The 13,788-nt window shown below is 43.7% G+C and overlaps 1 protein-coding gene across 7 annotated transcripts in view; it reads left to right on the forward strand.

Moving 5' to 3' along the window:
• LNX1 (ligand of numb-protein X 1) overlaps positions 1–13,788 on the forward strand; it is a 115,866-nt gene that overhangs the window by 49,186 nt on the left and 52,892 nt on the right. Inside the window, exon 1 of one of the 7 annotated variants that reach the window (XM_081020505.1) lies at positions 2,272–2,726. The exons of 4 other annotated variants lie outside the window; for them this stretch is intronic. In XM_081020505.1, the coding sequence (XP_080876631.1) occupies positions 2,635–2,726 (92 nt within the window). In that variant the 5' untranslated portion in view covers positions 2,272–2,634. Of the gene's footprint in view, positions 1–2,271; positions 2,727–13,788 lie in introns of those variants that run through there. 2 more of the 7 variants (XM_081020507.1, XM_081020506.1) reach the window with 2 other exon arrangements.

Below are 13,788 nucleotides of genomic sequence, written 5' to 3' on the forward strand. Positions count from 1 at the left end.
GGATCATTCTGATCCACCTGTTATGAGGGCTGTATTTACTGTGTATTTTCCAGTGTGAATTGCCTTTAACAATTGTAGGAAAGATACAGCCAGCTGTGGAAACCCAAGGCCTTCTCTTTTGCTGTAACATATGATATTACAAACTAACCAATACTAACCAATTCCTAACCAATACTCTGAAGCCCATTATTTTGTGACATTTTGGTTGGCCCAGATAAAGATATTGCCCAGCTGTGGATTTTGGGGGTTTTCACATGGAGGCAGTGGTCTCTAGTTGGCTAGATTGGACCAGAGTCGAAGGGAGGAAAAATCTGCCTTTGTTTTCATTCTCAGAAAATATGTAGTCTTGGGCAAGTTTCTTAATTTGTACTTAATTTCTACCTGTCTGAGCTTGCCTCCCTTGTGCTTCATTAAATTTAAAATGATCCCTTACCCACCTAGTTGACTGAATTGCTGTCGGGCTAAATTTAAGATTTATTTTGCACTTTGAAGGAATTTGAAATGGGCCAAGTTCTATTTTTGCAGTAGTGCTTTGTTGTCTGCTTTGGGCTTGAATCCACTTTTGGCTTCCTCAAATACCTTCAGGGACACCACTTGACCTCAGGTAACATAGTGAAACTGGTTCAGTAGCTAATGCAATTTTCTCTGCCCTATGTCAGAAAGTAGACCCAAGAAAGCAGGTGGCCTGGTCTAAATAGTCCTCTTCTCTTTCCTTTCCTGAGGCATTTGACCCAACCCCTTGCAAGCCAAAACCTGTTGTTTTATTGCAATGTGGTACTAGCTATGTTCTCTTGGGTTTTTCTTGAATTCAGCTTTGACAGTGAGATTGTAGGGGCTTTTGTGGGGGTGACACTCACCTGCAATTCAGGTTTCATTTGGGTTGATGTACTCTGCTGCGTTTGGTAATGGGTTTTTTATAGCATATCATTCCACTGTCTTTATGGTTTTAATATGTAACCTGCTCCAAGAGCCTGGGTTGAAGAGCAGCTAAAAAATTAACATTGCAGTAACCATCACCCAGAAATTAATTATATCTTGCCCCACCGTTTATATAGGTTTCCAGTCTAAGTGCTGGCCCATACTGGGACCAGTTTAGCCTTAGCAAATGCCATTAAACCATTTCCTGGGATGTTTTAATTACCTGCACTGTTGTCACCCCAACTATTCTACATGGTTGACTTGTATGATGATGTCAGCTAGCTGGGTAATCTGTATGGCCAGCTTCCTGGACAGAGTCTAGGAGCATTCTAGGAAAACATGCATTTAGCCTTGAGATACCTCAGTATACTGGTCAGTAGGGACTATAAGAAGCTATTATTGGCAAGATCTCCCAGGACCTATGCTACGTAGTAATAGAAGCTGAATTTTACAAGTAGGATGAATAATAGACTGTTCAGGGCTGGAGATCCACACGGAGCTGTTTTGGAGGCAACATTTTATGAACAAGCCACATACTGTGGTACCTTGGTTGTTGAACGGCTTGGCTCCCAAACAAATCGGCTCCTGAACGCCACAAACCCGGAAGTAAGTGTTCGGGTTTGTGAACATTTTTTGGAAGCCGAACCTCCAACGCGGCTTCCAATTCAGTACAGGAAGCTCCTGCAGCCAATCAGAAGCTGTGCCTTGGTTTTCAAATGGTTCCAGGAGCCAAGCAGACTCCCAGAATGGATTAAGTTTGACAACCAAGGTACCACTGTATCTCAGAAAGAAGGATGTGGAAGGGAAATCCATAGCTGCCACTATGTTTCCTTTTACCTACCCCAGAGTGATGAGCAGAACGCATCACTTGATTACATGCTGTGCACTTGAGCGCTGCCCATCAAGACATTGTCATTAACGAAGCAGCCTGCTTATTTAATGGGATACCAAGTCCAAGTGTTGGAAAGGGTGTAAACCTAATTGCATTTGTTTTCATTTTAAATCCACTTGCAATACTTGCTCCCCTGCCTGCACAGTTTGCCAAAATCAAATCTGGATTGGATAATCAGAAGCCTTCCTGTTTTATAGCTCCCCGCTCCCTCCATCTGGCTGAATCAGATCAGACAGCGTCATGATGGAGCGTTGAAAGGACAGTCCATGTTTGCAGTATACGTCTCCTGCTTCTGACCTGCCTGTGTGGCTTCCCATTTTGCCACGTTCAGGTTCCTTCCTGCCCTCTTTTTGTTATGCAGCTGAGCTCATAACCCATCTGCCTCTCCGACCAGTGATGTAAATGTACCAGCTGCTTCTGAGGAACCACTCTGAAGAGTGCAGGGGGCAGGTCTTTTCCCTGTGCATCAGCCTGCTTTTTTTGCAGCAATAAGTCACTGCCTCGCCTCGCACCAACCATGCTCTGCTCTCCCTTAAACCCTCACATCTAACCTCCATCTGAGAATCAGATCAAGTAATCCTCTTACAGGTCAATGATTTTTTCTCCAGCATAGCTTCATTTAAGGGATTTGCATTAGTTCATAATGTGCTCTCGATTGTGTTGAAATTGAAAGGCTTGTTTAAAAAAACAAAGGTGGGGGGGAGGCTGGAATTGGCTGGCATAAAAAAAGCTTGAAGTTCTGTGTCCCATCACAGAGAAATCAAGAGGCAGAGACAGAGAGAGAGAGAGAAAGGGGCAGCAGTTTTAAATCTTGCGCTTGGAAAATGAAGGCTCTGCTGTTGTTGGTTCTACCATGGCTAAGTCCTGCAAACTACATAGACAATGTGGGGAATCTGCACTTCCTGTACTCAGAGCTGTGAGTACTCACAGTTGTGATGTTGTGGTGGTGTCTCTGTGTTGTGTCTCTGTGTTGTCTTTTTAAAAGGAATGGGAAAAAGACGTCCCTTTGTTACTTCTCCTTCGTACCTGTGTGTGTACATATGTATGTGTAATAAATGAATAAACCTGCTTAGCAGTCACATACCTAATCTGAGAGGCTTGGAACAAGAATGCCCTTTTGGGGGGGGCACCTTCTCTTTTTAAAGTGCTGGGAAAAGCTGAGACGAGCATTGTTTTCCTTCCCTACTTCCATTTGCTGAGTTGCTTTTTGGGATTGGGAGTCTTTTCCCCTGGACTAGATTCAGGCAGATGTGCAGAACACTCTGTAGATGAACCAGTAGCTAGCCTACACACTCTTTCACTTGCTGAGAACCTTTTCACAATGCATAATTTCTGTAGGGATGTGAAAATGTGCCCCATTTCTGTCCACAGTCAGGATGTTAATTTTCTTTAACTCTGCTTTATTTGGAATATACTTAAAGGATCATCATTGTGTGTGTGTGTGTGTGTGAATGTGTGTGTGTGTGTGTGTGTGTGTGTGTGTGTGTGTGGAAGGGAGGGAGAGAGAATATAAATGCTATTTTCCATATATATATATATAGATAGATATATATGGCAGCGTAGCTCATAAACGATGCTTGTTGAGTTAGCTTGTAAATGTCATGATGAATTGCCTTCTGAATGCTGATTATCCTTATTGAGGTTTTTGGGTAGCAATATATAATCTGTAAAATATGTTCCAAAGTGAAATGGATTTAGTGAAGTACGGTGTCACACGTTAGGAAAATTCATATAGTGCATGCATAATTTGCCTTTAAAATGCATAAAATGATGATGATGATATGGTTTCAAGGGGGGCATTTCAATAATTGCTGTAACATGCAGTGGCTGAGTGCGAGCATGAGCACATGTATGTCTAGAAATAGTAATTTGCCTGGGTCGTTGCTGCTAGCATTTTGAGAAAACAGTGTAAAAGGCAACTATTAATATTTCAGGGACCTTTACAAGGAGCATTCTGAATTTCACTACAGGTCACACAGTCCCCGTCCCCCCCCCCCCAAAAAAAGAAATTGGTATTATATACGTAGCTTAATGGTTTAAAAAGATCATTAGGAAAATAACTGTTAGGGGAAGAAAATTGTAGAGGATCAGGATCAAACCAGACCAGATAAACTTTCATAATAGAGACAATGGCATCTGGGACATCCAGTTTCCAGGAAAACAAACAGATGAGATTAATCAGAGCATACACAGAGAAAACTCCTCCCTGTAGTTGTTTCCTAGGGAATTCTGTTCCATTCCTGTCACTCACAGAGGGCTACTATGTACAGTAGCTACTCGACTTGAATTTATTTTGCCCTCTAACCTACAAAACCCTTAACTGCACTTTGATTGCTATTCTTGTTGACATGCTTTTTACCCAATTGGTTTGCTGTTGGATGCGCCTCGCCAGTTATCAGCAACAACCAAATCTGTTTAGTGGTTCACTCTGCTGGGGGGAGGGGAGGGAGCAAATCAACCACAGCACAGAACTGCATGTGAACTGGGTCACAGCAGCAAAATTAGGGTATGAAACCAGCAAATATTGCTCCTGTTGTAAAGAAGTCAGTGCAACAAGGCTAGAATGGGACACTTACCTTTTGTGTGTGTGTCTAGGTTTCAATGCAACAAGGATGTACAATGCTAATCTAGAATGCTGTGTATGGCTGGGTTTGATTTCTCTGTTTGGTGAATGAGCAAGGCATCTCAAAGTGTGTCTTTTTTATCTTTGTTGTACTATGGAGGGGCATGAGAGCTATGATTCACAACCCTAGATATGTGGAAAAGACTGAAGCGAGTTAGAGGCTCTCTGCCTTGAAGCTGGTAGTGTCTCTCAAAGGGATAATTCTTGAAACAGGACATGCCAGGGATTGAACCTAGGACATTCAGTATGTGAAACATGAACTCTGCTCTTAATAGGCCCCCTATCTCTTCTTTATTATGATTCCACATATACTAGAACTGAGCCTTGGCAACAAAGGCAAGCTTTTCTGCTCAGCCTGGTGAGCAGCAGCTAAAATTAAATCCTGCCTGCAGCGCTACTCAACAAGAATTCCAAATATTAGTCAACACTAATATTACAGATTTGCAGAAATATATTGTCAGCCCAGCACCTGTTGCTGCCCCCAATACGTCTGTCTTGTGTGGTGCATTGGTGTCTTTCAGGGTCCCTTGGTATGTTGCAGAGGGTGCTGGGTTGCCACTCTTAGATCACACATAAGCTTCTCAAGTAACCAATAGATTGCTTGGTGTTGTTGTATTTTGTTGTTATCCTGTTCTGGCCTGGCTGCACTCCAGCAAAGAATTGAACTTGAGCAAAGTTGTTCATCAGCAGGAAACAGGGCCAAGCAAGTGGATCAAAGCTGTGCAGGACCTTGGACAGTTCCCAGAGACTATGATCTGCCCAGATGCCCATATCAAAAGTATCCTTCTGGACTTGATGACTGCCAGAGTGAAGGGGCAGGGAATTTGAAGAAGCTGCGTCTGGTTGACTCACACTGTGCATTCTGCCTTCCCCTAGCAGAGCAAACAACCTTGGATGGTGTACTGGGCAGATTCAGGCTTATCCACACTTCCTCTTGTTTCGTTGCTTTCCCCCAGGGAAAACTGCTCTTTAGCGCTCAGTCAGAGCAAACAGCAATTCGGGTTTTCTCCAGTTTGACATCTGCTCTTTAGTACTAAAGCAGAACAAATTTTCCCTGGGAAAGGAGCAAGCACAGTACAAGCAGAAGTGTGAATGAGCCCTCAGACTACTCGCCTGAAAAGACTGAGCACCTTCTTCCATGTTGGGAGTCTGGTAACTTCTCAGAGATGTTTTCGGTCATTTCCCTCACAGTCTCTACATCCAAAGGGCTCTGAGGTGATAAAGTCCCTTTGGCAGATGATTCTGGTTCAAAGTCATTATCAGAAGGTTTCACATGGGAAACAGTAAGAGGCTGGGTCACTCCAGTTATCAGTTGCACTCAGTGCTATTTTTCTAGAAAAAGAGGTGCCAGAACTGAGTTCTGCCTGGAAAAAAATGCCCTGGTTGCACTACTGCTCCAAACCAGTGCATGCCTAGACTCCAGTCAAGAGTGTTCCTCAGTGGTGCTGGAAGGATATTTTTTTTTTTTTTAAATTGCTGCAAATAGATGGCCTTGTGTTGGGAATAAAATTAAGACATTTTAACCAGTAAGGGTATAATGGCCAATTGAATACTATGACCTATGCACTTTTACACAGAAGTTACCATGGGGCTTGTTCACAAGTAGGTGTGCATCCAGTTGTAGCCTCAAAAGTATTCAAATAGAAACAGTCCAGAAAACTTTTAGCCAGTCCACTCACTTGCCACAAAAGAAGGAAGTGCTTGGCTGGCTCCTTCTGAAAATTGCAGTCACCCAAAAGAAATACTACAGCCCTGCTGTGTAGCTCCTCTTCCTCTTCCATTTCAACCCCATAATTCAGATGGTCAAACAAGCTCCTCCCTCTGTGTTCAGAAGCATGCCAAGCCGGGCATTAGGTTTCCTGATGTACACAGGGATTGTCTTTCAGCTGCCACACAGATCAGTGAATCCCTGTGGTTTGCAAGGTAAATGGGCTGAGGGCGTGTGTGCGGCTTTGTCCCTCTCCCCACCCTTGTACTTCTTGCAAGAACTGCATTGCGTGCTTTTGCTCCATGTTTCTTGCTTTTGCTTGCTTGCTTCTGCAGCCCAGACCTCATGAGACAGGCAAATGAGGACATTACAGCACAGCTGATTCTATGCAGCTTGAAAGGTGGTAGTGTTGGAAGTTGCTGCAGATGATGGTTAACGGGCATTATTTTTAAGAGGTGTTGGCCTCAAGTCTTGTCTGTCCAGATGCGTCTTGGCGTTCACACAAGAGACAGCACATATTTAGTTCCCGCCTTCATTGGTGCTTTGAGTAGGTAATCCACATTTGAGTCTTTGAAATGCATGTCAAGACTCAATCCCAGGGAACCCTCTTTCAAGCTGAAGATGACTTCTGCCCTCATTTTGTTGCACTGTACATTTAAAGGGAATGATCTGAGCCTTCTTCGTCCTATCTGTGACAGGAAGCTGCCTCATATTGAGCCAGACCATCTAGGTTGGTGTTGCCTACTACACTGACTTGTAGAAGCTTTTGTGGGTTTCAGGAAAGAGATTTCCCAGCCTTACCAGGGATTGAATCTGGGGTGTTTTGCATGCAAGGCACGTGCTCTGTGACTGAGCTAGGGCTGTGTTAGGCTGTGAGACAGTAATTGACTCAAGGTAACCCTGTGAGCTTTATGGGTAAAGAGATCTGCAAGTTGGACATCCTACCAAGTCCTTGTTCTCATTCTCATAGCAGTGTACTGTGAGGCCCCAGGGCAGACAAAAACCCTTATTATCATAAAGGCCAGCAGCTTTGCAATCCCTGATACAGCCTCTTCTAGGAACATTTGAGATATATGGGGGTTTATCTTCTATTGCTTTCCCACCCACCCACCCCAGAACATGCTCTGACAAATCTCTGTTGCTGTCTTCTGCCATATAAAAGGATGGATAGTGCAACTAATGCAATTTAAATGAAAGCACTAACATATTTTACCCTCTGGTGCTCATGGAAAGCGCTTCTATATTTCAGGGGCAGCATTTGGCTTCAGTTGATGTCATGTTGCATGTAGTATTTGCTCCTGGCTGCTTTGTGACAGTTTTCAGAAACAGTAACATCAGGCAAAGTCAGTTAGGGACAGGGTTTCTGCAGCAAACCATCAGAATCAAGCTAGCTGCTGAAGTTAAAGCAGAGCAAGGCAAAAGGTAATACTGTCATTACAATCCCGTTGAATAAATAAGAATTCCTCCATTGGGGTTGAGTTTTATGCGTATGTTGCATGAAGGAAGCTGCCTTGCATGCCGAAATGGAAAGGGGGACAACCAATCTGGTTGCAGTGTGTGCTTTATTGGATAGAGAGCTGATTCAGAGCAGGGAGATCTAGATTCAAATTTCCACTTGCCTGTGTAAACTCACCTTCTCACAGCCTAAAGGAGGTATCCTGGGTGGCTGTGAGCTTCCAGGAGGATAAATCTTGTTTAAACCACCCAGAGGTCACTGTCTGAAGGAACACTCTGAACACTCATGCTCATTGGCTACATTCAGATGAAGGAAAGCTACTGCATCTCAATCTTTTTCTGGTTATTTGGCTATAACTTTTGATAGAATCCAGATAATTGAACTAACTTTGTTGCATTGCATTCTTCATTAAATTATCTTTCCACTGATATATAATTTTATGGCACTACAGTGGTACATCGGGTTACATACGCTTCAGGTTACATACACTTCAGGTTACAGACTCCGCTAACCCAGAAATAGTACCTCGGGTTAAGAACTTTGCTTCAGGATGAGAACAGAAATCGTGCTCCGGCAGCGCAGCGGCAGCGGGAGGCCCCATTAGCTAAAGTGGTGCTTCAGGTTAAGAACAGTTTCAGGTTACGTACAGACCTCCAGAACAAATTAAGTACTTAACCCGAGGTACCACTGTACTACAAAAATAAGTGGTGGTATGAGCCATCAAACCTCGGAAATACACTTTCCCCAAAAGGTTTCCACAGTTTTGGCCACTAGTGCAGATGATGCTGATGAAAAGGATGGTGTATGGCTGACTGGTGATGACAGAAACAGCACCTAGAAAGGCATCTTTCCTCTTGTGCTGAGGATGGTGGTGCAGGGCTCTCTGAGATCCACTCGTTCAGCTCTCTCTTAGAAACTGCTGGCCGTGGTGTTGCTACGGCTCCATGCGGTTTATGCCTCTTCTCTGTGTGTGCTCTCAGCCCGCAGGGGACACTTTGAATACTCAGCTGCATGCCAAGACACAGAAAATCAATTTGAAGCCCCAAAAGATAGAATGGCTGACGGAGAAGGTCACTAAACACTCACCAGCTGCTCTACTCCTTGAAGCTTGGAGGCAGATTCATCACAAAGGTCAAGGGTGCTTAATAAAAATATAATAAAAAATTAAAATCTGCCGGGTGTGCTTTAGTGTTACAAGGACAGACCTACAGGCGACTGCAGGGGCTGAGCTGAGAGTCTTCTTCTTGTCCATCATGAATAAATGGGTGGAGGGAATTGCTTTTCGTATTGCCAGAACAGAACAGTGTTGTCAGAGCTATCAGATAAAGGCCGTGAGATCCATGATTGTCTCTGTCAGGCCGCCAAAGCTAGGCCAAACTAGGTTAATTGTAACAGATTAGGGCAGGGTGAGCTAGTCCTCCAATGTATGGAAGCAGCTCACTTTCATTCCATACTGTTAGGGTGCCTGCTGCACTTGTTCCTCTTTGCTTCTCACCCCCAAGGATGGCCTTCCATTGGATAGATGGGACATTTGTCCAGGAGTGAGCAGGGCTATCTACGCAGCAGCCAGATATGCAAGCATAGCCCCACACTGCTCACCAGCAACACAGCCAGTCAGCTTGACTCCTTGGCAGTGGTTGCACCTCTACAGCAACGACTGGACACTGTATGCATAAAGAAACTGCTCACAAGTTTAACATTTCTGGATGTTCCCCATTCTGCACCTAAGTCTGTGGTCCTGCACTCACATACTTTGGGGAGTAACATGAACTCGGCAGGACTTGCTTTGGATTTGGCTATATCAAGCATAGGCAAACTCGGCCCTCCAGATGTTTTGGGACCACAACTCCCATCATTCCTAGCCAACAGGACCAGTGGTCAGGGATGATGGGAGTTGTAGTCTCAAAACACCTGGAGGCTGAGTTTGCCTATGCCTGGGCTATATGGACCAGCTATAAGGCCCCTTTGGGATGCAGGTGGCGCTGTGGTCTAAACCACTGAGCCTAGGGCTTGCCGATCAAAAGGTCGGTGGTTTGAATCCCGCGACGGGGTGAGCTCCCATTGTTCAGTCCCAGCTCCTGCCCACCTAGCAGTTTGAAAGCACATCAAGTGTAACTAGATAATAGGTACCGCTCTGGCGGGAAAGTAAACGGCATTTCCATGCAATGCTCTGGTTCGCCAGAAGCAGCTTAGTCATGCTGGCCACATGACCTGGAAAAACTGTCTGCAGACAAACGCCAGCTCCATCAGCCAGTAAAGCGAGATGAGCGCCACAACCCCAGAGTCGTCTGAGACTGGACTTAACTGTCAGGGGTCCTTTATCTTTTTTTATAAGCCCCCTTGAGCCCCATGACAAACTTCTGAATGAGCTGCAGTACCTCCTCCTGTCCCATATTGGCAGCAGTGGATAGCTAGCTTAAGGCACCAGTGATTTCCCCTTTCTGGCATAGTGAGCGGAGTCTGGACATCTGGTTCGAGACCTCTGGCACTTTATACAGCGACAGATTGTTTCCGCTGATAGGTGTTCAGTCAAACTGCTCTGTTAATTTGTACCATCAACTCTCAGTTAAGTGGTTTATAGCTTGTTAACATGTTTACTTAGATGTAAATCCCAACGCAACTTACTTCCATTCAATTCATTACAGGGAGATGCATGGGTGCTACTGAGCCATGCATCATTTTTCAACTCTCTGGTAACATGTAGTTGAAATTTCTACTTCCAAACACCATTTCACTGCTTCCCGCTTGAAGTGGGTGGGGAAATGCAAACTGGTGATGTCTCGCTACATGTCTTTTCAACCATGCACCACTTAGAAGATTCAGTGGGGAGATGGTGATTGCCAGCCCTAAAGTATTTCTCTATAACTGGAAGTTTGGACTTAACTTATTTGTTATTTCATAAACTTTCATGCCCAACAGACTGATTCATCAGATGCACAAAGGAGATTAGAATGTAGTAGCTTTATGTATTCAGAGATTTAAGTACGGTGGAGGGCACATCAATTAGATAACAAAGTATACGTAAAGGCATTTTGACAGCTGAACTGAAATGCAGCAAATAAATTAGTTTTGAATGCAATTTTATAGATGGGGATGATGAAAAATGAGGCCATTAGTTTGCAGGATAAGATAGATCTAAAAGAACAAAACTGACGAGGGGAAATCAAACCTTAGTTAATAGCTTCTGACCTACATTTTCCCATCATTCATTGTTGCCCAGTGAATCTTGCATTCAACAAGCCTAGATGCTCACTTCACCATCCTTCAGGCCCACAGCACAGTCTGTCTGAAGAGGCAGTAGAGTTCTTACATCCCAAGTGTGGTCTAACACGCTTTGCTGGCATAAGATGTACCAAACATGATATTGGTGTGCTCAGCCACGAGACCACCCCTTCTCTAATTGTTGCAAGCAGGCCTCTTTGATTCTTTTTGCACCCTACCAGCGGAAACCCATCCATCTCCTATAAAGAAAAAAAGCCCTTATATTAGAGAAAAGGGATCTGGTAACAGATGCCAGTGGTCTTCAGTGAAACTAGATGCAGGTAGTCCTAGCAGGCTGCCCCACTTACAGCAAATGAAGTTCAAGGCATTGTATTCTACCCAGAAACAGACTATACTAAAAGATCATGATTTCTTAGCAGAAAATGTTATGCATCATTTCCAGTTGACATACTGGGATTTTTCTCACAACTATTGCCTTTATTCGCTCTTCCCCAAGGGGGGTGTTATGTTGTTGTTGTTGTTGTTGTTGTTGTTGTTGTTGGCAGATCCACTTTTCAGGTTTTTTCAAATAACCAGCTTACTTTGGAAGTACCCATTCCCAAAGTTCCTGATTCTAGCTCATTGGGAAGTACCCTAACAATGTTGACTCCCCATTAAGTCATTGAAGTTTAACTATATGTCCATATTTCCAAGGAAGAGTCAGTGGAATGAATTCTGCCATTCCAACTACAGTGGTACCTCGGGTTAAGTACTTAATTCATTCCGAAGATCCGTTCTTAACCTGAAACTGTACTTAACCTGAAGCACCACTTTAGCTAATGGGGCCTCCTGCTGCCGCTGCGCTGCCGGAGCACGATTTCTGTTCTCATCCTGAAGCAAAGTTCTTAACCCGAGGTACTATTTCTGGGTTAGCGGAGTCTGTAACCTGAAGCGTATGTAACCTGAAGCGTATGTAACCCGAGGTACCACTGTATTTAGGAAGTGAATGAGTTTGTTCATTATCTGCAAACACTACACTACACATCTGCTGTCAAATCAGGATAATATATACATATATAATTTGCTGGGGGGAGAGAACCATATATCATCCTTGCTCAAGATTCAGCCTTGAATATTAAATTCTTATTTTGAGAAATGCAGAGGGTTGTATTTACAGGTCTACTATCTCTTCTCTTCATTCTGCAAGATCCCCTTCCTTTGGCAAAGCCGAACTCCAACGGAAGGAGTCGGCAGAAGGAAAATATGGGATGCACATGCCTTTGTGTGTGTATTTTTCATGTACTTGCATACATTTTGGGCCCTCCCATTGCATTGGACTTGAGAGACCTTGTGTAATGGTCAAGGAATGCAATATTCATTTATCTTCTTCCGGGATCCAAATTTAATCTTGTATTACCCTTGATATAGCTACACAAGGAAAACATTAAGCTGGCCTCTGATTTTTCTTGGACTGTGCTTAGAATAAGCTGGCTAATGTGCAAATTATTTTGACAACTGATCCAAAACACAGGAGAAGACAAGTTTGTTGACATCTTGTTGGTGTGGTTTGAGGTTAAACAGGAAACTTTACAAATGGAGCATCATTACAATGCCATAAATGAAAAATGTATTATATAGTTTTTTATTTGAACCTGTAAACCTTAGGCCTCAAACACTGAAGACCTCTTTAAACATTACCATTTCCTCTATATTGAGGAGGAGAAGAAGAAGAGTTTGGATTTGATATCCCGCTTTATCACTGCCCTAAGGAGTCTCAAAGCGGCTAACATTCTCCTTTCCCTTCCTCCCCCACAACAAACACTCTGTGAGGTGAGTGGAGCTGAGAGACTTCAGAGAAGTGTGACTAGCCCAAGGTCACCCAGCGGCTGCATGTGGAGGAGCGGGGAATCGAACCTGGTTCACCAGATTACGAGTCCACCGCTCTTAACCACTACACCATGCTGGCAATGCCCTTAAATCAGGTGTGGGGAACATGCAGCCCCGCATGATGTTGGATTCCAAACCTCATCAACCACAGTCAGCATTGCCAATAGTGAAGAATGATGGGAGTTGTAGTCCAACAATATCTGGAGGGTCGCAGGCTCACCCTGCTTTAAAGTGCAGCAACTCCAGCTGACCTCTTGAGTTGTTTGGTTGGGCCAACCTTGGATTAGAAAGGGTTTTGCATCTGAATTTTGACTATTTGTACACATATGAAATTTGTTGATATTTTTGTACATCCCTCATTCCCTTTGGAAGCGCAGCTGTTCCCAGCAGCTGGGGATTGAAGGGACGTGACTATATGTTCTGGCCATGTCATGTTCACGTAAAACTAGTGTCTTAATTCTACTTTTTAACACCTGGGAGGCTCTCCTAGAAGTGTGTGTGTGTGTCTGTGTGTGTGTGCGTGTGCGCGCACGCTTTGAAAGCCAGAATCTGCTCTAACATTCTTTATTGCATGAATGTTTGTCCTTTGTTTTTGTATGCTGTTCTTCCTCGCTAAATATGCAGTGTGTACTTTTTGGACAATTGCTTAATCTCATGATTTGGAACATTGCTTGGGTCATAAGTGTTGCTTTGCCACCATCACCAATGAGACTTTTTTCCTTCCAAATTTCCTTCTCCCAGAAGAGATTAAATTCCAGGACATTCTTGTTGTATCCATCCAAGACATGAAGATGATAAGAGTGGACAGTAATGGTTGCTACATTTCACATTGCATGTGCACAGCTTTTGAATTTGGCAACTGTAGTAGAACAGAGAACTTTCAGATGGAGAGTAGATGTAAAGTCTCATTAGCTGCATGGCAGTTGCAGACCAGATTACAGAAGGGGGAGAAATTTGGCTGGGCTTTCAATTTAATACAAATCTAGTGCATTCAACTTCCAGTATGCAAACTAAAACACAGCTATCCTTCGAGGTTCACACCTTTCCAAATTTTGCAATGAGGTTCTTCAACCAAAAGACGTGTATAGGAATGCATATGTTAG

Source organism: Podarcis pityusensis (assembly GCF_964106645.2).
Source record: "Podarcis pityusensis genome assembly, chromosome: 9".
In the NCBI taxonomy this organism is placed as follows: domain Eukaryota; kingdom Metazoa; phylum Chordata; class Lepidosauria; order Squamata; family Lacertidae; genus Podarcis; species Podarcis pityusensis.